This window comes from Camponotus floridanus, unplaced genomic scaffold, assembly GCF_003227725.1.
Source record: "Camponotus floridanus strain SB8 unplaced genomic scaffold, Cflo_v7.5 scaffold4, whole genome shotgun sequence".
NCBI classification, from domain to species: Eukaryota; Metazoa; Arthropoda; class Insecta; order Hymenoptera; family Formicidae; genus Camponotus; species Camponotus floridanus.
The window spans coordinates 2,801,842-2,822,767 of NW_020229547.1; the positions used below are offsets into that span (position 1 = coordinate 2,801,842).

At 32.1% G+C, this 20,926-nt stretch overlaps 5 protein-coding genes across 10 annotated transcripts; 2 read left to right on the forward strand and 3 right to left on the reverse strand.

Annotated features, from left to right (window-relative positions):
* Positions 1 to 333: 333 nt before the first annotated feature.
* Positions 334 to 3,898, reverse strand: LOC105251784 (MAPK regulated corepressor interacting protein 2). 3 transcript variants are annotated; one of them, XR_889233.3, is made up of 7 exons: positions 3,599 to 3,895; positions 3,376 to 3,463; positions 2,410 to 2,528; positions 2,115 to 2,183; positions 1,763 to 1,816; positions 1,468 to 1,608; positions 334 to 1,384 (listed from the first exon to the last, which is right to left on the reverse strand). XR_889233.3 is itself a non-coding variant. In XM_011258801.3 (6 exons), exons 1-6 carry the CDS (start codon positions 3,648 to 3,650, stop codon positions 1,538 to 1,540), a joined length of 453 nt encoding a protein of 150 aa, XP_011257103.1. In that variant the 5' UTR covers positions 3,651 to 3,896; the 3' UTR covers positions 334 to 1,537. The 3 variants fall into 3 exon arrangements, 2 of the variants coding, with proteins under 2 accessions (XP_011257103.1, XP_011257104.1); XM_011258801.3 differs by having other exon boundaries at positions 334 to 1,608; positions 3,599 to 3,896; XM_011258802.3 differs by lacking the exon at positions 2,115 to 2,183 and having other exon boundaries at positions 334 to 1,608; positions 3,599 to 3,898.
* Positions 3,899 to 4,644: 746 nt separating this feature from the next.
* Positions 4,645 to 10,152, reverse strand: LOC105251780 (TOM1-like protein 2). Of its 2 annotated transcripts, XM_025411389.1 has the most exons (10): positions 9,647 to 10,152; positions 9,226 to 9,395; positions 8,628 to 8,909; positions 8,276 to 8,539; positions 7,796 to 8,102; positions 7,512 to 7,632; positions 6,974 to 7,085; positions 6,155 to 6,205; positions 5,719 to 5,983; positions 4,645 to 5,628 (listed from the first exon to the last, which is right to left on the reverse strand). In XM_025411389.1, exons 1-9 carry the CDS (start codon positions 9,699 to 9,701, stop codon positions 5,786 to 5,788), a joined length of 1,560 nt encoding a protein of 519 aa, XP_025267174.1. In that variant the 5' UTR covers positions 9,702 to 10,152; the 3' UTR covers positions 4,645 to 5,628; positions 5,719 to 5,785. The 2 variants fall into 2 exon arrangements, with proteins under 2 accessions (XP_025267174.1, XP_025267175.1); XM_025411390.1 differs by lacking the exon at positions 6,155 to 6,205.
* Positions 10,153 to 10,209: 57 nt separating this feature from the next.
* On the forward strand, positions 10,210 to 14,916 carry LOC105251781 (N-acetylneuraminate 9-O-acetyltransferase). Its single transcript, XM_011258797.2, has 13 exons — positions 10,210 to 10,494; positions 10,596 to 10,738; positions 10,955 to 11,051; positions 11,127 to 11,382; positions 11,484 to 11,741; positions 11,825 to 12,060; positions 12,153 to 12,374; positions 12,467 to 12,788; positions 12,877 to 13,116; positions 13,182 to 13,472; positions 13,584 to 13,802; positions 13,908 to 14,136; positions 14,735 to 14,916. The coding sequence occupies exons 2-12, from the start codon at positions 10,624 to 10,626 to the stop codon at positions 14,031 to 14,033; spliced, it is 2,382 nt and encodes a 793-aa protein (XP_011257099.1). The 5' UTR covers positions 10,210 to 10,494; positions 10,596 to 10,623; the 3' UTR covers positions 14,034 to 14,136; positions 14,735 to 14,916.
* LOC105251782 (mpv17-like protein 2) lies at positions 14,389 to 15,726 on the reverse strand. 3 transcript variants are annotated; one of them, XM_011258800.3, is made up of 3 exons: positions 15,592 to 15,726; positions 15,129 to 15,290; positions 14,389 to 15,059 (listed from the first exon to the last, which is right to left on the reverse strand). In XM_011258800.3, the coding sequence occupies exons 2-3, from the start codon at positions 15,285 to 15,287 to the stop codon at positions 14,643 to 14,645; spliced, it is 576 nt and encodes a 191-aa protein (XP_011257102.1). In that variant the 5' UTR covers positions 15,288 to 15,290; positions 15,592 to 15,726; the 3' UTR covers positions 14,389 to 14,642. The 3 variants fall into 3 exon arrangements, with proteins under 3 accessions (XP_011257102.1, XP_011257100.1, XP_011257101.1); XM_011258798.3 differs by having other exon boundaries at positions 15,562 to 15,726; XM_011258799.3 differs by lacking the exon at positions 15,592 to 15,726 and adding an exon at positions 15,375 to 15,550.
* A 524-nt stretch (positions 15,727 to 16,250) lies between these two features.
* On the forward strand, positions 16,251 to 19,715 carry LOC105251779 (DNA replication factor Cdt1). Its single transcript, XM_011258795.3, has 6 exons — positions 16,251 to 17,301; positions 17,392 to 17,641; positions 17,754 to 18,090; positions 18,187 to 18,372; positions 18,942 to 19,207; positions 19,319 to 19,715. Exons 1-6 carry the CDS (start codon positions 16,631 to 16,633, stop codon positions 19,688 to 19,690), a joined length of 2,082 nt encoding a protein of 693 aa, XP_011257097.2. The 5' UTR covers positions 16,251 to 16,630; the 3' UTR covers positions 19,691 to 19,715.
* Positions 19,716 to 20,926: the final 1,211 nt, after the last annotated feature.

Below are 20,926 nucleotides of genomic sequence, written 5' to 3' on the forward strand. Positions count from 1 at the left end.
AATTGTACTATTAAAATATATAGCAATAATTACAAAATATTTACATTATATCTATATATATATATATATATATATATTGGATAAACATGAAAGAAAAATTACAAAAAATAAATTATTGAATGATAACTCATAAATTTTAAAATTACAATTATAAAGTTTTAATTTAGAAATAATGATAATTTACAATAAAGTTTACAATAAAGCAATATAAATTTCATTTGTGAATTTTATATTTTTAATTCAATAATAATTAATATTTATTGCGTTATAAGAATGATAGGAATCACATAGATATCGATGAAGAATAAACGGGTAAAAAAAGGAAATAATAAATTGTGTGTATAAAGAGATTTATTCATGATCATGTGTAATTCAGCCACGCGTGGCCAAATTTGATTTATGCTACATTACGACTACTCTTGCGAACTTTGCTTTGTCAGACGCGTGATATATTGTGGCATTTAAATTGTCATTAATCGGAGCTCTATATATATATGTATAGTGGCCCGACAAATACGTAATAATGCGAGGAAGAAACAATTTAATCTGCCATAATATAACAATTTGATGAGCAAACTCTGCAATGGACTCCTATTACTGCAAGCTAACGCGAATAATGTGACTTTCAGCGAATAACAATATGATAACTTTCTTACATATTATCAGTCTACGAATTTATGCTAAACCCTTGCTCATACATAAAAGTATATTCGGACATAATCGTCGTAACAATACCCGTAACATTGTCATGCATTCACGCGACCATTGCATGCAATATATACATTTTCTAAGATTAAAAAATTCATCAACCTCACGCAGGATTCATACCGCACAGCACGGGGCCTTTGTATTTAAATATTTTGGTATATCCATTGGTATACACTGTATGACGTCCTCGGGGCTTCGGTTTGTGTTTTTAAAACCTAATCAGGACTTAATATGTATCTTTTCTAATACGAGGGACGTTTGCATTCGCATATCTTGCATTATTCTACTTATTGTCTACTGAAAGTTTCGCAAAACTTTGCTGCTGCTACATTTCGAAGCTCTTTGTACGAGAATGACAATTCTCTGTACGCTATTAAAATTGAGCAATTCTAATTCAATAGAGCAACAAAAGAATTATGTTATCTATATTCCAAAAATTAGAAAGATCGCGTTAACAAATGCATATAAACAACAATTGTTATTAACAATTTGACAGTAAACAATTTTATAATTAATAACAGTATTACTATTATTGCGTACACGTGTGCATTCTCGAAGCTCGCGGATATATATGTATTAATGTATTGCCTTGTAACAAATAGTGTGATGCGATCGTAGTTATATACGAACAATTTGATAGGATTCGATCTAGAATCTTGAACTTCCTCTCACACATCTGTAATTTATATTTAAATTATTTCGTTATCAATTTTCAGACTCAAATTTCAAACGCGACACCGGTTAATTTATGTAGTGTACCAGTTGCCCCATATTTTAGACTACTTTCAAGTACATCCTTAGGAAACCGCTTTCAGATTTTTTGAATATTTCAGAGCGACTTCGTGATGTTGTTAAACAATCGTTTGCCCCACCAAGATTCCAAATCAAATGGTTTGAAGTCTGAAATAATTTATTCATACTTTAACGCGATTTTCAGGAGAGAGACTTTGTACAGTTAATTATTGTAATATATAATGTGAGGAACAAGGATATTATAATTAATTTTAAAACAATGTACAACAAATATTGTTATATATAATAATGTTACATTTACCTTGAAGGCTATTGTTTGGTTCACCATCATTGTAATATACTATGGAATTAGGATCTGTAGCAAGCAAAACATACATATATTGTAATATATTAGAATGTTTTTCTTTTGTAATTATACTATTTTTATATAGAATGTAGAAAATTAAACTAGAAATAGGATAATTCTGTTTATGGAGAAATAAATAAAAAATATAAAATAAAAATTTATTTTATATGTATGTATTGAATGCAATTGAAAAAGATTATTTTCAATATAGAAATATATATGTGTATGTGTGTGTGCAAAGAAAAAGACAAATAATAATATTATTGCAAATTGCTAATTAATTTTGGTTTGTCGTATTACTACTTACTGCAAAATTCTGTACATTCTGTGCCATTGCAACACTCGCATCTTTGCAGTGTACTAACTTGATTCCATGCTATTAAAAAAAAAATAAAAATTTGGCTCAATTTTAAAGAGGATATATATCACACAATATATATGTAAAATTTTTATTTTTTTTCTTGAACTAGAATTTCACACCAACACCTCTTTTGAAGATCACATTTTCCTCTATCACACCTCATTTAGTCTATTCATCTCATATGTAACATTCAAGAAAGCAACTCTACATTCTATCGCATGCAGAGAACTTTTCTACCTACATTGTCTAATAAATAAGACAAGTTCCTTGTGTTGCGGCGAAATGTCTTCTTGCATCTGATGTCGCTGTGAGATGAGCTTCGATTTCCCGTTTATATGGAAGACCGGCTTTGGTACATTACTGTGAGCGTGAAATATATGAATAGAGACTTCATTATAAGTACTAAAGCAAATAATTTTTTTTGTTATGCATTATTACACACGCTTACAATCTTATGTAACAGTATGCAATGTATTGTTAAAATTGCTTGTCATGTAAATATATAGCATAATCTATAAACGATGCTTGCATTTACGTGAATAGTTGTAGAACGCGATTCGCATACGCTAGCATATGATGTAATAAAGAAATTTTATTTGAAAATTTATTGGAAAAAAAAATTTAGCATTTTAATATAGTTTTTTAATATAATAAAAAATTATCACTATATAACTGTAAAACATCTTTCTTATTACATCATACGTTAACGCGCTAAAAAAATGTAAGCCTCGCGCTAAGAGGCAAATTTTCAATAATAAATTTTCGCATTATATTGCATTAAATAAGCCTGATCAGAAATCTCGACGAGTGACGCATCACACAAACAAATCGCACAAATTATAAAAACTAATATAAGTAATGTGGAATTTCGGCGATTTTACGCCGCAAGTTACACGTGAGCCTCTCGGAAGAGAACTCAAACTCTGCTTTTTGTAAATTCCTTAATTTCAATATCACACAGAGCATTAATCGTACGTCGAAATTAAGAAATCTACAGCAATCGTACGTCGAAATTAAGAAATCTACCAAAGACGGAGTCGATTGGTTCGATTGCCGAGAGTTCATATGATGAATTGCGTAATCGCCCGGCGCAGCGGGGGAGAGGGAGGAACGCATGGAAAAGAAGTTCGAAAAAGAGGTTAAGATCTATCGCTTTCTTTCTCTATTTCTCGCTCGCTCTTCCTCTCTCTCTCTCGCTCTCTCTCACCGGGTGACCTCGTGGTCGGGATCCTCGGGATCGGCCTTCCTCGTCATATCACGTAGAGTTTCCAGCCTCTCGAGTTTCTGACTGATCCCTGCGAAAAGCGACGATTCGCGAGAAGTCAGTTTTTCACAGTCAGTTTTTTGTTTTTTTTTTCTTTTTTTTTTTTCGCGATCGATCGCCGATCGTCGACAATCTCGACGGACGCGAGAAATCCAGAATCAAGTACCTCGTCGTGTTTTCGCTACGATCTTGCTAGGTCCCTTAGACACGGTATACATGATCCTCGTCCTCGGAGAAGTGCGGGAACCTCGTTTCGCGTGCGCGATGCCCAGATCATCCGCGAGCGAGTCGTTGTCACGCTTGTCGCGTGTTCACAGACGGATCGTCGCAACAAATTGCTGCCGATAGCGAGGCAAGCCCCCGGTGATTACTCCCCGGCTTCTACCACGCGCTTACGAAATCACGAACTGGTGCTACTCATGATGACGAACTTGGTTAGAGATTGGACTACTGGACCCACGGAAAAGAGTGGGAGACAGTGCGATAGTGGATGCGGGAGAGAAATTTCTTGAATATCGAGACATCGATGAGTCTGTTCTTTTTAGCTGCACTAGTGCAAGATTTCTCTCTGGTTAGAGTGAAAGAAAGTACGTTTGTCACTTTCTATCTTATTGCAGCAGTGCAGCTAAAAAGAACAGACCCGATGTTACAATCGCTTATCTCATTGTTTTTTTCCTTATTAAGATAAAATACATAAAATACAAGAAGTAAGATATGTCTTACCATTAATTTCCAAGGAATTTTTTATTGGAGTATTTTATCTTGCATTTTTAATTGTGTGATTATCTCTCTAAACAAATAATTAATTTAATTCTTTAAACAATCTTAATTAATTTAGGCCTGATTACACCAACGTTATTCTAGCTTTAAGCGAGACTTAAATATATACTCTATCTTTATCTTTCTTTCTAAATAAATAGACAGATATTTAAGTTTCACTTAAAGCTGAAATAACGTTGGTGTAACCGGGCCTTAATTTCTCTAAACAAATATTTAATTAATATAAAAAATGCCTATTTTTAATATATCTTCAATATATAGATTTATGTCAAGCTAAGATCTTTTAAAATATATATAAAAATAATTGTGTCTCTTCAGATACATATAATAATTAATATAATATAAATTACATAGATATTACATATATAAATTTTTTTTATATTTAAAAATGCAATATACATAAAAATCACAATAAGAGATAGAAGAATAAAATTTTGTTATGATGCACAGTTTTATTTTTTGCATAAGTGAAGAGTACATATTATATCCTTATTAACTGCGAGTTCAGTCAATACAGGCACCGCAGGTGTACTTTTTTCTATTTTTTTAACCATCTATTCGCACTAAATATGCATAAATACAATATAGAAACATAAGCAAAATAAACTTAGGAAGTACAATATTGAATGTTAGGGTAAATAATATAAAATTCTCAGGGATTCATTATGGATAAAGCTAAAGTATCACTTTTTCTCCAGAGCTGTAACATAGGACAAAAAAAAAGATCTCTGGTCACCAATGTTACTGTTGCATTTACAATAATTCCAGAGAATATATTAATCATTTGTATAATATTTTATAATATTACATAACTGTATTAATGGATACTAGCAGTAATAATAAATTCATGATTCTAAAATTTATATATTAATAAGTTATTAATATAGAGTCTCTACAATAGTAGGAATCATAATAGTAAAAATAACAATAATTCTGTAGAATGTGTGTACCTTTGTATAGAATGTCAAATAGCTGAGACAAAATTTACTTCAACATAGAAAAATAGTTTGTTAATATATAGATAAGATCGATTATATTCAATTGTAAACGTTTGTCCGAATATCCATGCATCAGTTCGGAAGTTTGATCTAAATGCGATCTTACTCGATTCTGATTCGATCAGACAAGATTTATCATAAGATCTATTATGATCTCTGGAAATTTTCATGGACGCATATTGTCGCTTATGTACAAACATAAATTAATCCTTAACATGCTATCATTCGCATAATTCATAATCACAACTTTGAAGCAACTTATCCATATTACGACCACAATTTTATAACAGAAATAATATCTCAAATATGATTGTATAGTATATCAGTTACCTTATTAAGTACGTACAAGCATAAAGCATTTTTCTCCTGTATGTACTTTGTCTCCCGTGCCTTTGTATGTTCTATATCTTTCCAGCTCCTAATGTTAAAAATACAAATCGATATTTTAAATTATAATTATTATAGTGATACAGCGGGAACGGTGATTTAACCAGAAAATCATACATGCCGTTTAAACTTAGCACGATAGTCCCAGTTTAGTCTCCCACGTTTTACAACAGAGAGTTCCAAGGTACTTAAAGAGCGAATAAAGATTTGTCTTGATCTTTGTTAATTTGGCGCTGGATATTCTGATTACCGGTAGTCGAAGAATTCGAGGTGGCAGTTGTCGCTGTAGGGAGAGTTGGTAAAGCTTCAGCCGCGGCCGCGCGTTCTGCTAAAAAACGCTCGAATTCCGATGATGTCAAAGATTCCTGATCGCCTTGTCCTCCAGGCTGCAATGTAAAATATACTATTCAACAACGATTTTCTTATACAAAATGTAATTGCAAAAAAATGTGATGTGTAATCCCTTAAATTCGTATGTTATGATTATTTTACAAACATTTGGAGCTTGTTTTTAACTATTATAAAAAGATTAATTTTTACGCCTAGACGATACTTACTGTGCGATCTAACCAGGCTGCCATTTCATTGAATTCAGATTCCACATTCGGCTGAGTATCGAAAAACAAACACAAACATTGAACAAAATGACAAAACAAAATAACAAACAATATGTATTAATTTTGATGCAAACAAAACCCAACAGTAACATAATCGAAATTAAATCTTTTAGAAGCGATGTGCAATTGTGATGTAACAAATATTTAAGCATATAAGCAAGATTCATCAAGTTACCATACCTTGTTTCCTTTTAGTGCCTGTATGTTTCTCTAATTTCATCTATTATCTTATACTTAAAGCAATTTCGCATAAATTTTAACAATTTTACTGTTTTAATAAATTTCTTCAGACTAATAAAAATTCTTTGATTTATCTTTATTGTTAAATAATTTGAAATATAATCTGTGATATCCGAAATTGCCTTATAAGAGATTTATAATAGTGCCATTAATACTCAGATAATCAATATATACTTATATAACGATAACACTTAATTATCTTGAATATATTTATCAAGACAATCTCAGATTTATAATAAGTACTCTTGGATATTATCACAATTGTAAATAACAAATTGACACCTAAATACTAGGCATAGAGACTAATGTATTGAGTATTAACAACACTTGTCACATTAAAGTTAACATCAAATATCAATAATCAATTGTGTAGAATTTGAATGTTTATATTTAATTATATCTTATGGACTTAAATTCCTTTAAAAAGGAATAATTTTGTTGTATGATTCGAGAAGAATGATGATTAGTTTTAGCTAACTAATTAGTTTAAGAAGGAAAGAGAATGTGTGTGTTACGCACGCTAGCGCTAGTAGCTGTCTGCTGAGGTAGCTTAGGATTATTGCGGTTGAGAATTGCCGTACTTAGGCTACCTCCTCTCACCTGCTCCAAGTTATCCTCGTATTTGCTGCCGCTGTAAATTTAAAAATATTAAAATTGATTAAAAATTAATTTATAATATAAACATATACATATGTGTTATAACGTAAAATTTATATCTTTTGTGTGGGTTTTGAAATGATTAAAATATGCAATATAATTCATGTTTTCTTGACTTATCATTTTTGCTAAAAAAAATTTTTTTATATAATTGTGTAGAACAAAAATTAAGTCTTTGTTTCCTATTTTCTGTTACACAATCTTATTTTAACTATGCAATGTTTTCTTGAGATTCAAAAGATTATATTTCTTATAGTGCATACACACACATACATATGTCTATACTAAACTATATATAGTAATATTATTCCATTAAAATAATTTTAATTTCATTAAAGTAATCTGCTGCTATTACAAAAATAACAATTTTATAAATGTACAATAAAATAAAATATAGTACCTATTCTTTGTTGTTTCATATGTTGCATTACGCGATTGTGCAAACATATCAAACTCATCATTATCTCCCTCTTTTTTCTTCTTTTGGTCCATTTTATTTTTATCCACATCTTCAGCTGCACCTATTATTTGGAACAAGATAGAATAATATCAGTCTTAAGAAAAGAAGACAAATATAGCTATACATGAGATATAGAAAATATATGGACAAATTACACATAGAATTTAATGCAACATCTTATATTGTTCAATTTTTTATTAAATTATTTTAATTTCGACGCTTACCGAGTTCGCTCATCTGTTTTGTTAAGTCTTGCATATCGTCAGATAAATCTATAAGCGATTCCGCTTCTCGTTTAGTAAGAGCTGGTGCTGGAGTCGATTCGGCATTCGGTGGATGTCCGATCGCCTGAGCTAATATAGTGCTTGCTGGCACTTGCGTCTTATTTTTTGTATAACGTGAATAACGAAGAAATAGATTGTTTAATTCATCGTTAATGCGTAACAATTCCGCTGTCATTTCGTCATGGGCCAATTTACCGATTAAATCGACAACACGCTCTTGCATTGCTTTACATGTTGAATAGAGTTCCTGCAAATAATTATTTTAATGTATAAACTTGTGTTATAAAAACATAGTCATAAAAAGTCATAAAAATATAGTCCCACAAAGTAAAAAACATATATACATGTGTAAAAAAAAATTATATAAAATTCTATAAATAAATTTGAAATAAAAAAAAAAGATGCATTTAAAAATCATACATTTAATAGCTCAAGATCCGCGGAATCTGGTTGTTGTTTACTACTTTGATCCGGGCTTGTAAAATACGCCAACATTTCCGATAATACACGCATGTTTCCTTGAACGACATCAAGCTCGCTTTGTAACTTGGCCAGTTGTTGTTCATTTAACTGATTTAACTGTCCAACAGATTGTGATGTTTGAGGGGGTACATGTGTTCCCAAAGAGGCAGGCTGTTCACATGTAGTCAGACTTGCTGGAATTTGCTCTGTTTCAGGTACACTCTGTAAAAATATTATTTAGAAAAAAAAAGAGTAATTTTTAATTTGATCAAACATTAATAATCCATATTCTATTTAGAAGATATCTCACTCTTTCTGGCGTTATAATTGGCGCCATGGCATCCAGATCAGTCATTGGAAACTGTATGCCTTTTATTTTCAATTCTTGATAAACCTGTACAACACCCTGAGTGTGTGGCTGATGACGGAATGTATCTGCCCATGTTTGGATCAAACTTAGAACTTTCTCTTGAACTGCAGTTGGTGGTTCGTTTTTGGGACCAATTAATTTAACTAGGTCCTGCACAAATTCTCTTGAACAAGCAAGAGCGTGAAAGCGTTTCCCACAATTCTTCACACATGTCTCCAATACCTGTTACATAAAAATGGCATCACTATGGTTTACTCAATTATAATAGTATGCTATAAATTTTGTTCGACATAATCTTGCAAAAATATTATTATATTTATAACATGTCTATAACTATATAGACTAACTGATCTAATTGACACTAAGTGTATAAATTGATCAAAGGTCAAAAATGTCAATAATGCCTAATTATATCATTTACAACATTATGCTGTAAAGGTACATGCATGACTAATGTATCCTTCAATTACATGACATTATGTAAGTGAACTAGGTCATATCCAATCATATGATTTTATCATTATGGTTTAATACTAACGGTAAGCGTATACATGACTATAGTGTAATTTTTGCCGGCCGCCTGATTGAGCCTGCGTTTGATCGCTTTAATAGCATCCTTCGGTCCATCTTCGGTTTCGTTTATAATATCACATATTTCCATGTTAAGCGTCCAATTCTCGCTTGGTAAGCTACCATCTGTAGCGGACTCTGAAATGAGATAGAAAATACTGAAGGCAAGCTACAAGAACAAGACAACTCGCTATTGCAGTTTATCTAGAGCATAATGTTTTTATTTACATTGAAATTAATTCATTAAAATACGTAGAACGTCTTCTAGTGTACACGAGTTCTCTTCTCTGGCAATCTCAATTTATGTCAACGCGATAATTGCAGGAAAAATGGGTGTAAATACGCACGTAATACGTCATACGGCATGCGTAAATAAAAAGCAGACGTACCGATCTTTTGCCCTACTGGCGTGGAAAATGGGTTGCCTACTCCGAAAAGTGACATCTTCTCGTGGTTAACGTACAAGGACCTGTGTTGTTAATTGCCGCGTCTTCTCACCGTCCGCGCGGCCGCGATAGTCGCCTGACAGCTGACGGATGACAATTGGCGCACACTGACAATCTGTCAATTCCGCGTAACGCCGCCTGACAGAATCATATGACGGTACGCAACGGTACGCAGATACGTGAAATCGCAAGTGTCACGAAAGCGTGCGGTGGCCGCCAATCAGCGCTGCGCAGAATAGATGCGAGACGCCCTTTAAATAGATTTCCCCCTAGGTTTAAGCGCGTTTCGCTTCACCACTGCACTTCTCGCGCACTTTCTCGCCCCATTTCCCTCCTCTTCCGCGTTTTCGCGAGCGCGAGTGCGCCTTTTCCCGGTCCTTCACTCGCTTTTCGAGCGCAGCAGAAAGCGCAGTCGAAGGCCAGCAGCTCTCAATCCGCGAGTCATTCGCCCTTCTGTCCTGTGATTCACTCGGGACGGCAACGGTGCAGTTAGGTATGGATGGTAGGGATTGCATCGCGTAGAAAATAAGAGCCAATCAGACGCATTTTCCGGCGTGACGTTACTTTACCGCACTAATTGCAAATCGTGCTGAATAATCGGGATATTTTTGCCGTCCGCGGATCCGCGTTTTGCGGGCGAAAATGACACGGGTTTCTTTCAAGCGCGAAGACACTTTTCAGGTGAATGACGGCGAATAAATTTCGCGTCGAATAATTTAGCATCAGCTGATCACGATCGTTGTCAACGACTTCAATGTGAGAGAAAAACACATCGAGCCGCATACATTCAGGTATGCGAATGAGACAATGTCAATATATAAGTGCGCAAATTGATGCAAATGTAATATTGGATTATACAAATGTACTGGATTACGCAATTTTTATTTTGCAGTGTCGATGTGAACTACCGAGACTCCTTCATGACATCAGCGGAACACTTTATTAGCCTTATTACAGTAACAAGTGCAAAGAAATTAGCCACTGCGCTTGTTATCTGTTTTATTATATACCATGGAGTCATACATCTTATTTATGGTATGATAAAAGTAACTTTTTTTATCTGACTGTTGATTTATTTGCCTTGTATATAAAATTTTGAGATAAACAATTTTTATATATTGGTTGAATAATTTTATCAAAAATATATATTATTTTAATTCCACAGCAACTCTTTTTCTTATTACTGTTAAATTTCTTCAAAAGTATTTTATTTTTGTCACATAATTTATTGTCAAGAATCTGTTTTTGTAGGTAGTGATTCTTGCAAGTGGTTATTGACAGAAGGTAGATACAAAGGAGATAAAGAATGGCAACCGTACGGCTGCATGATGCATCACTATACGCAAACGTAAGATTATTATCTTCAATTTGCTTTGGAGATTAACTGTTGTATGCATAAAAAAAAGATTGTGTCTTTTTGCAGAGATAGCAGAAGATGTATGAGGTATCTAGCTTTCATGGGCCACCATAATCATTTTGTATTCATTGGTGATGCTAGAGTAAGACAATTATATAAATATTTTGTTTCACAATTTGTAATCGATGGCAAAGCATCAGATCTCACGGAGTTGCCGGAAAACTCCGACTTAGGCTTTAATGATGGACAGCTTAAATTAAATGTACAGTTCTTATGGCGACCACGACTCGATAATTCTATGATAGAAAACCTTAGAAGCTTGGTAACATTTTTTAAATATTATATAGCAAAGAAATATATATATATATGAGATTATATATAATTGGAAATGATAAAATTTCTATACATAATTTGACATTGCAGCAAACGGATGCACCTAGCGTAATCGTCGCGGGTTCTGCCGCAGCTGTGATTCTTGCAAACAATAATAGTGATACGCAACTCAACGTGGAATATAGTAGAGGTTTATTTCGACTGGTGCAACCGGTAGACTTTCTGGCTAAGAAGGGATCTCGATTTCTTTGGCTCTTGCAAGATCCTGTACTTAAGGAAAGACTACCTGCTCAATTGTCGAGTTTAGATAACAAACAAATCAATTTATGTAATAAAGCAGCTGAGAAGGTAATATCGATGAAATGTGTGTAATTCAATTGACAAAATATAAAGGAAAAAAATTAATAAATATTCTATCGTCGTGTATACAGATATTGTTTCATAGTGAGGCTCGCATATGGCAAAGCAGTAAACTAGTCGGTATGGGTGTTCTCGAACAAAGCCCAGATGGTTATTTAGCAAGTCCATTATCGCTCCGTCATAAGGTTCAAATATTATTAAACACATACTGCAATGATCATATGAATTTCGATGATGGGAGCTGTTGCAGTTATCCTGAACCGGCAACTACTCTACAGCTCTTAAGTCTATCTGCACTTGCATTATTGTAATTAAGTATTTAATTTATTATTTGTATGCAATATATATTTTTTTCAAAAGGACTGACAATCTGTTACAATAATTGATAATTTGTTACAGTATAACAATAGGAGGAGGAGTGTGGTTATACAGAAAAACGTGCAAATATCGTTCTGAAGTGTCTTATTCTCATGTTACCGCCGAAGAGATAAATGATACAGAAGAAGCAAGCGCTTCAGAAGTTATACAAATTCAGCAACCTGAGATGCAAGATTTTTACACTCTTATTACATCATTGGCCCTCTTTTCTATCATATTAGCATATTTCTATTTATGCGATAGGCAAGTATAATGACACACTTAATATTAATCTGTAATTTTATTCTCATTATATATTTTTAATAATTTTCTATTTTCTTATATTTCACTTGCAGGACAAATTTTTTTATGAAAGAGAATAAATATTATAGTGAGTTCAGCTTTTGGTTACCACTAGGATATATCTTGGCTCTTGGATTATTTTTTACCGAAGATCGTGAAAGAGGACCGAGAGTATTAAATAGAGAGCAAACGGATGAATGGAGAGGCTTAATGCAAGCAGTTGTGCTCATATATCATGTTACTGGTGCCAAAAATGTTCTGCCGATTTATATGTACTTAAGATTAATTAATTCTGCTTATTTATTTCTATCTGGATATGGACACTTTTATTATTTTTGGCAAACCGGCGACGTGTCTCTTGTCAGATTTGCTAGAGTATGTATTAGAAAAATTATATAATTGATATACTCAAATCGTTAAAGTACGTTTTATGCTCACAATAAAATATAATTGTATGTTTTAGGTCATGTTTAGATTAAACTTATTGACAGTATCGTTATGCCTTTGCATGAACAGGCCGTATCAATTCTACCATTTTGTACCATTGGTGTCATTTTGGTTTTTAGTGATTTACTTTCTCGCTTGGCTACCACCCAGAATATATTCCGGAAGCTTAGCGGAATATGGGCCGAGAGCCTTGCTATATTTTGCTTTGAAACTCTTGGGTCTTGTATCGATAATTACTATACTATATATGTCAGAGGTAATGAGTAATTTTTATTAGAGAATACGTTCAAAGAATAACACCTATCTTATGTATCAGTACAGGTATTTTTTGAGAAAGTTTTCGTCACGAGGCCCTGGAAAGCGTTATTCGTAACAACTGACGATGACATTCGCGAATGGTGGTCTCGCTGGAGAGTCGACAGATACAGCGTGGTTTGGGGCTTGACTTTCGGAGCCGGTCTTGTCGCACTTCAAAGATTAGACCACATTCCAGGCACCGCATTATCCTCCGTATTGGCGTTGATCTCCTTAATAGCATATACCACTTTTACAATTTTATGCCATTCTGTATCAGAGTGCGAGGAGATTCATTCTTACGTCGCTTTTATTCCGGTATAAATTCTACTTTCTGTAATACTAATTGATTTTCAATTTTTCTTTCTCTTCTACTTATTAACTCTTATCGTTACTATATTATATTAATGTTATTTTTTACTTTATTAGATTATAGGATATATCGCTCTTCGAAATGCATCACTGGCATTACGGGGAAAACATTCTGCACTTTTAGCCGGATTGGGTAGAATAAGTTTAGAGACATTAGTTGCACAAGGCCACATATGGTTGGCGGCAGATTCACATGGAGTGCTTGTGTTATTACCTAGATTCCCAGTATTGAATTTGTTGGTTACATCATTTATTTTCATCTGTGCTAGTCATGAAGTAATTTCTTTTAAAATACTTGTTTATATTTAAAAAAAACTTATAATTTCTTAATAGCAAAATTACAATTAATTTTGTATCAGTAATGAAAATTTTATATTTCAGATTCATAGATTAACACATGTTTTAGCACCATATGCAGTACCAAATGATTGGAAATTAGTAGCTCGCAATTTGCTGTTGTTTACAGCTGTATTGGTACCTATTGGCATTCATGATGGAATGTTTTAAAATTTGAGAATGTTTAAAAAATCAAAAATACTTGCGATATTAATGTGCAGAGTGTAAAAAGACTTCATCTCATATGTAAGGCCAAAGCAAGAAGATTAATTAGGTAAACATATTATATTACAGTTTTTCTTACAATATGAAAGATAAAAAGATTACATATCACATCACAATATATTTTAAAAATTATTGTGTAGCGTAAAATATTTTTTATCTTATCCATATTTCACATGGAAATAAATTAAAGAAATAGCAGCTTTTTTATTTATTTGTACATTTTGTTTATATTTTATTCACATCTATAATTTATAATTTTATAAACTTATTCAGTTTTAATTATATAATATATATATGTGTGTGTATGTATGTGTTATATACAAAGTATGTACATACAGTATATATGTATTAATATGTTACAATAAATGTCAGAGATTGAGATTTTAGTCCTGCCTACAAGAAATTACTGCAAAAGGCACAAAGGATGCTATAAAGACAAAAAAGATGATACAAAAAAAGCTTTTCAAATTGATGAATAAGTTTAATTGTTGCTTAAATTCATTTCTATTTATAATTTCATTAAAATTGTCCTATTATTCAAAATACTATTAATTATTAACTTGTTCGTATATCATGCTTTACATGACTGGTATATACATCATAACCAAGAGATATCATGTTATCATAAAGTACTCTGTACCGTGTAGGAAGGAAATAAAAATTAATGACTTGTGCTGGAGGCCATATAACCCATTCAGCTATGTACAATCTGTGTGCTTTCTTTCGGACTTCATCTTTAAATTCTGTCAAGCTACTATTCTCCAGCACAGCTAATGTCAAGAAAAATATACCTATACAAAGAGGTGAGCAAATCACTTGATCTACAAGCACTTTTTTTAGAACCGTACCAATGGTACGTCTAGTCATTCTAGCGTCCAAGAAACTGTACCAGTAATGACAAACTATTCCAATAGACATTCCAGATATGGCCATATTTCTTGTTCTGATAAAACTCCATTTATCCCAGTCACCCTGCAAAGCATAGAGTTGTTGGAATATCATAAAAATTAGCAAAGTATTATAAGTCTATAGTTAACAAACCTTTAATATCTCGTAATGCTGTTCTAAAATATCTCCCGTTCCAGAAAGAGAAATTGATATCCCTACATTTGTATATAGTAAGTTTTTAGGTGAGAATAAGCGTTCCTTTAAGTGATTTACTCTGCCAAAAACTAGTTCAATTCCCCTTACAATATTCATTGTCTAAAAAACAGTAAAAGTAATGAGAAAAATAGAATTTATGGTATTTTTATTTCATTTTCTTATATTTTATATCAAAATGTTTACTTTTTAAGGACTGCAATAATCGGAATCTCATAAAATTTAAGATGTTTTATAAAACTTTATTAGATATAAAAAATTGTACATTTCGCATATAACCAAAATATACGAAACTTCTTTATAATTTTCTCTTAACAAGATACTTCCAATTGAAGTTACATTTTTTAGGTTAAGCAAAATTAAATTTAATCACCAGTATGAGAAATTTATCGAATTAAATTACTTTCACAACAAGATCGTCTTCTTTTCATGATATATTGTTTATTTTAATCATATATTTTACACATTTCGCTAGACACGTTTAATTATATTTAATCACGTGTGCACATGGAGATACATTACATGGGGGAGGGGGTCACACTCTATACATATTGAAAAAATATAAAAAATATAATAGTACATTCCAGATATGCATATTTCTTTATCTGATAAAAAAACTCTGCCAAAGTTCAATTCCCCTTACCAATATTCATTGTCTAAAAAACCAGTAAAAGTAATGGAAGAAAAATAGAATTTATGGTATTTTTATTTCATTTTCTTATATTTATATCAAAATGTTTACTTTTAAGGACTGCAATAATCGGAATCTCATAAAATTTAAGATGTTTTATAAAACTTTATTAGATATAAAAAATTGTACATTTCGCATATAACCAAAATATACGAAACTTCTTTATAATTTTCTCTTAACAAGATACTTCCAATTGAAGTTACATTTTTTAGGTTAAGATATACCATATGAAATTATCGTATACTTCAAAGATGTCTTTTTTATTTTTTTTTTATATTTTAAATTTCCTAAATTTATTTAATCACGTTGCACATGGAGATACATTACATGGGGAGGTCACACTCATACATATGAAAAAAATATAAAAAATATAATAAAAAGTGACAATTCCAAGATACTGATTATCGATACTTCGAAAGTCTCAAATCGATTGATTCATTGACCAATGAAAGAAAAGAATTTTTTGGTCTAATTCTAATCATTCAAATGGACCGCGTCCCATGTTTATAAAATGTACTGAGAAAACCAATGATACTCCGAAATATCTCCCTTAATTAACATTCTTGCCGCCAGAGTTCGCTTCAGTAGTCTACTTATTTATCAGTCATACCTACGTATTGTACATTCCCGACTGTTATCAGCTGATTCCTGATTCATGACATTGTCGCGTTGAAAGGAGAAAAAGGCGGGCTTTCAGAACTAGAAGGATAACCTCCGCGTACGTCCGTTATTCTCAACATTATATTGTACCATGTCTCAGCCATCGGTAGCAGCGTACTTTAATACGCGCAAACGACAGGCATGCGACGAGTTACGCGGTAAGTCTAAGGTTTTGCTGCTGGAGCGAGATCACTCGAGTAGTGAAGCGTTGACACATATCGACGACTCGGAGCAGATTGCACCTGATGAGAAGGGTGAGAGAACGAGACCGTTGATCGTGGTAAAAGATGCCCCCGTGAAAAGCACTCGTGTCAATAAAGCGATTCGAAATATACAGTTTGATTCTTCGAAAACGAATCTCGAGAAAACTTCGAACAGGCCCAGAATACGAGCTATGCGATCGCGTGCAGTATCCGCCACTGATGAAAGCCAGCCGGATATCAGAGATAGTTTGCTGAAGACGAGCAGCGACTCGGGAACCAAGAAAGTCCCCTTCGCGAAGATAGGTATGCTTAGTCCGAAGAAAAAGCTGCAAACTCCCACGAAATCCTCCACCGTCCCAAAGAATACCGTGATCGACGAGAAGAATGTTAAGGAAGAACAATCTGCTAGCAATTGTCCGCTCACTCCATTATTATCAAGAAAGGTCGTGGAGAAACTTGCGAATCACGAACAGTTGCTGGAGCAATCGCAGAAACAGAACGATGTTAAGAAACCTCAAATGCAAAAATTTGAAAAGATAGAACTTGAAATTCCTACGAGGTAAGAAGATTATGCTTTATATTTAATAGTTGAGTAGATTTTCATCTTTTTGTAACATATTTCTTTCTTTTTTTTTTTTCATATGAATAGTCCACAGAAGGGATATAAATCTCCAATTAAAGCTTTGCGAACTCCAACCAAGAATATAGATCTTCCAAAAACAGCCAGTCCTCAGAGAAAGATTTTATTTGAACCTAAAGAAACAACATCAAGTCCGATAAAATGTAGTCCTATCAAAGCATATCAAAAGTATCTGTCATTAGCTGAAAGTGAAATACCTGGATTGGTATTACCTTATAACTATAGATTCCTGGCTGAATTATTCAGATGTGTAGATATGGTAATAAAACTATTCCACATCTTGCATTATATAATTTGGATTTTCTTAAATATTTTATATCATTAGCATGATTTACATGTTTTAAAGATGAAGCATTTGATTTTATCTTTAGGTTTCAGCAATGCTGTTTAACAGAAAAGAAGTGATTACTTTCAATAAATTGAAACCTGCAGTTCAAGAGCAGGTGCGACGAAATTTCACTCTGGAACATTTGGCTCAAATAAAAACTATTTATCCTGATGCATATATTTATCATCAAGAGAAGCTTCGCAAATTTGGTTCAGTATCCAAACAGGAGAGATATGAGTTAGTTTTGACACCAGTGGTTGAAAAAAATAATGGAAGGAATACTCCTGATGCAGATAATGTATTAAAGACTGCCTCTGAAAGTAGCATGAGTCCTACAGTATTGCTTGAAAGAAAAAAGAAATTTTATAATGTTTTATTAGGTATCATATACATATATTGTTTAAATAGATTTATCTCTCTCTATATTGCTAAATAATAATTATATATAATAATATTTAAATCACATCTTATTACAGAGAGAGTGAAAGATGAACATGAGACATTTTTATTAAGTTTGAAAAGTCCAAGATTAATGAATATACCGAGGGAAAAAATAATACGCTGGCATCCCGAATTTGATGTGGAGTCCTGCAAGGAAATTGAACAAGCCGAATTACCTCAACCACCTGTTGTCGAAAAGCCAACTGCTAAAAATGTTCTTGGTAAGAATTACAAAATATTTCCATGGAAATAAAAAAAATGGGAAAATTTATTTTTTGTATTTATATTTTATATTTACTTTTTATATATTTTAAATATTCGTGTAAGATAAAATAAGATAAAATTTTTCATATTATATACATTCATATATATGGTTTTCATATTGTATATATTCATAATGATGTAATATGGTTTTAATGAAAGATAATAAGTAGGACAAAACATATATTGCACAAGAGGATTAAAATGCGTCCACGTATTTGCGAAATGTGTTTTACATAGCTTTCAAAATCTAATTGATTAATCAGCATATAATGCGATTGGTATAAAAGTATTGCTTACATGTAATATTGCTTACATGCAATATTTAAGTAATTATATTGTGCATCTTTGCATATGAATTACCAATCTTCAATCAATAAAATTAATTTTAGAAAATGGATTTAAAATATAGACTTAAGAGAGATTTAATTATTAATAGGATATGTGAGCTTCTATTTTGTTAGCTTGATGAAACAAATTTGTTATATATTAATATTGTGAGTATTCTGTTAATTCGTTTTTTTTACAGATAAAGCTAAATCTTTGTTCAATTGTGGTACACGTATGGAGAAGGCATTACAAAGACTGGCTGAAGCAAAGTTGACTGCAAAATCAAAGTCTCCATCTTCTATGCATGATTCTACAACACAAACCACAGAAGATGATATTCCAAAAGTTAATATTGCCATTACGGACAATCCACCAATTACGGACAATCCACCAATTACGCCAACCACACAAATCAAACATTTGAATACATTATTTAAAGGCATTCCCAAAGCTCTACTCGAAAAGGTAAGAATAAACATTTTAAGATAGCATACACACTTAACATTTATTATATATTTTTTAAATATGTATATATATATATATATAATTGCACTTCAAAAATTGTAATATTTATAGGTCCGCGCAAGGCAGGAGGCCAAAGCATTAGAAGCAATGACAAGAACTCCAAATGTAGATAAGGAAGCTGCATTATATTCCAGACTTCCGGAATTAGCAAAGTTTCTTCGCAATATTTTCGTGGCAGAAAAAAAGGGTGTTTTACCTTTAGAAGCAGTGATACAAAAATTAGATAATTCTTTCAGAATAAAATTAACATCGCAAGAAATGGAAGAGCATATACGGCAATTATGCAAGTTGATACCTATGTGGACCAGTATAATCAATGTACGGAAAGTAAATTATTTGAAATTAGATAAAAATGTTGAACTTGCAAAGGTAATTAAACGATTAGAAATTTTAGCTAATGATAAAGTCAAGACAACATCATGATGCAAATGCTATTTTTCTTATCATTATTTTTGTTTTTTTTAATGCTTGATTTGAACATTTTCAAATATTAAAAATTATAAAACATGAAATAAACCAAAAAATGTGAATATATATAATATTTTAATTACTTATTAATGTATGTTTTCAAGTTTGTTATAATTTTTTATTCTTATTTAATGAAATATGATATCATAATAGAAATATTGAGATATGAAGTTTCAATAAAATATCAATATATAGATTTATATATCAAGTTAAGAATTCAAATCAAATCATATAAATGTTCTAAATTTCTCAAAATTGCTGATAATATATATATATGTAATGCACTGCCTTTAATATTATAATAATAAATAAAGCTATTATATCTATATATAAGATTTAGTCCATATTAAATCCACACATGTGTAATTTGATTTGAATATACAATTATCAATTTAAGACCTTTTGCAAATACGAAAATTTAATCAAAATTAAAATTTAGTTTTATATAATCTTTTTTTTATAGGAAAAAATACATTATATCTCTTTTAAACTATTCTCATATTTCCTTTATTTTTTCAAAAGCATATATGTAATTATTTAAAAGAAAAAATCTCTGTATGTGTTCTTTATTTAATATATTATACCATATTATAACGGCATACTTTAATACGCGCAAATGACATGCAATGATTACGCGACAAGTCTAAAATTTTGCTGCTGGAACGAGGTCACGAGTAGCCAAGCATACATTTCGATATATACCAACGAATCGGAGTAGATCGCACCAGAAGAGAAGAATAAAAGACCAAGCCGTTGATCGTGTTAAAAGATGCACCCATGAAGGAAGACATTCGTGCAAAAGCAGTTCACAATTTCCAGTTCGATTTGTCGAAAGCGAATCTTGAAAAAACTTTTAACAGGCTCAGAACATGAGCTATGCAATTACGCGCCAATGGAAGTCAGCCAGATATCAGACAGCTTACTGAAGACAAGCAGAGCTAAGCTTACTCATTTTGAAAGAGCCCTTTGAGAAGATGAATAGACTTAAACCGAAGAAGAAGCCGCAAATTCTTACGAAATTTCTTACGAAATCATCCATCATCTCGAACACAGTGTGATTGAGAAGAAGAATGTTGAGAAGGAATAATTAGCAGTTGTCTATTCACTTCATCATCAGGAGTCCTAATGATAGAGAGACTTGCGAAGAATGAAATCGTTCCTGTCATATCAATGTTTAAAATCCTAACAGAA

What these genes read in the sequence shown, in the direction of transcription:
- LOC105251782 (XM_011258800.3), bottom strand. Translation starts at nt 15,287, where the DNA reads ATGAATATTGTAAGGGGAATTGAACTAGTTTTTGGCAGAGTAAATCAC. An exon ending in AGCATTACGAGATATTAAAG is followed by an intron (nt 15,060 to 15,128) that starts GTTTGTTAACTA and finishes TATGCTTTGCAG; the next exon opens with GGTGACTGGGATAAATGGAG.
- LOC105251780 (XM_025411389.1), bottom strand. Translation starts at nt 9,701, where the DNA reads ATGTCACTTTTCGGAGTAGGCAACCCATTTTCCACGCCAGTAGGGCAA. An exon ending in CAATTATAACGCCAGAAAGA is followed by an intron (nt 8,540 to 8,627) that starts GTGAGATATCTT and finishes ATATTTTTACAG; the next exon opens with AGTGTACCTGAAACAGAGCA. An exon ending in TATGAAACAACAAAGAATAG is followed by an intron (nt 7,086 to 7,511) that starts GTACTATATTTT and finishes TTAAATTTACAG; the next exon opens with CGGCAGCAAATACGAGGATA.
- LOC105251784 (XM_011258801.3), bottom strand. Translation starts at nt 3,650, where the DNA reads ATGTATACCGTGTCTAAGGGACCTAGCAAGATCGTAGCGAAAACACGA. An exon ending in CGTAGCGAAAACACGACGAG is followed by an intron (nt 3,464 to 3,598) that starts GTACTTGATTCT and finishes CGCTTTTCGCAG; the next exon opens with GGATCAGTCAGAAACTCGAG. An exon ending in AGAATGTACAGAATTTTGCA is followed by an intron (nt 1,817 to 2,114) that starts GTAAGTAGTAAT and finishes TGCTTGCTACAG; the next exon opens with ATCCTAATTCCATAGTATAT.
- LOC105251781 (XM_011258797.2), top strand. Translation starts at nt 10,624, where the DNA reads ATGACATCAGCGGAACACTTTATTAGCCTTATTACAGTAACAAGTGCA. An exon ending in TAGAAAACCTTAGAAGCTTG is followed by an intron (nt 11,383 to 11,483) that starts GTAACATTTTTT and finishes TTGACATTGCAG; the next exon opens with CAAACGGATGCACCTAGCGT. An exon ending in CTTACGTCGCTTTTATTCCG is followed by an intron (nt 13,473 to 13,583) that starts GTATAAATTCTA and finishes TTACTTTATTAG; the next exon opens with ATTATAGGATATATCGCTCT.
- LOC105251779 (XM_011258795.3), top strand. Translation starts at nt 16,631, where the DNA reads ATGTCTCAGCCATCGGTAGCAGCGTACTTTAATACGCGCAAACGACAG. An exon ending in GAACTTGAAATTCCTACGAG is followed by an intron (nt 17,302 to 17,391) that starts GTAAGAAGATTA and finishes TCATATGAATAG; the next exon opens with TCCACAGAAGGGATATAAAT. An exon ending in CCAAAGCTCTACTCGAAAAG is followed by an intron (nt 19,208 to 19,318) that starts GTAAGAATAAAC and finishes TAATATTTATAG; the next exon opens with GTCCGCGCAAGGCAGGAGGC.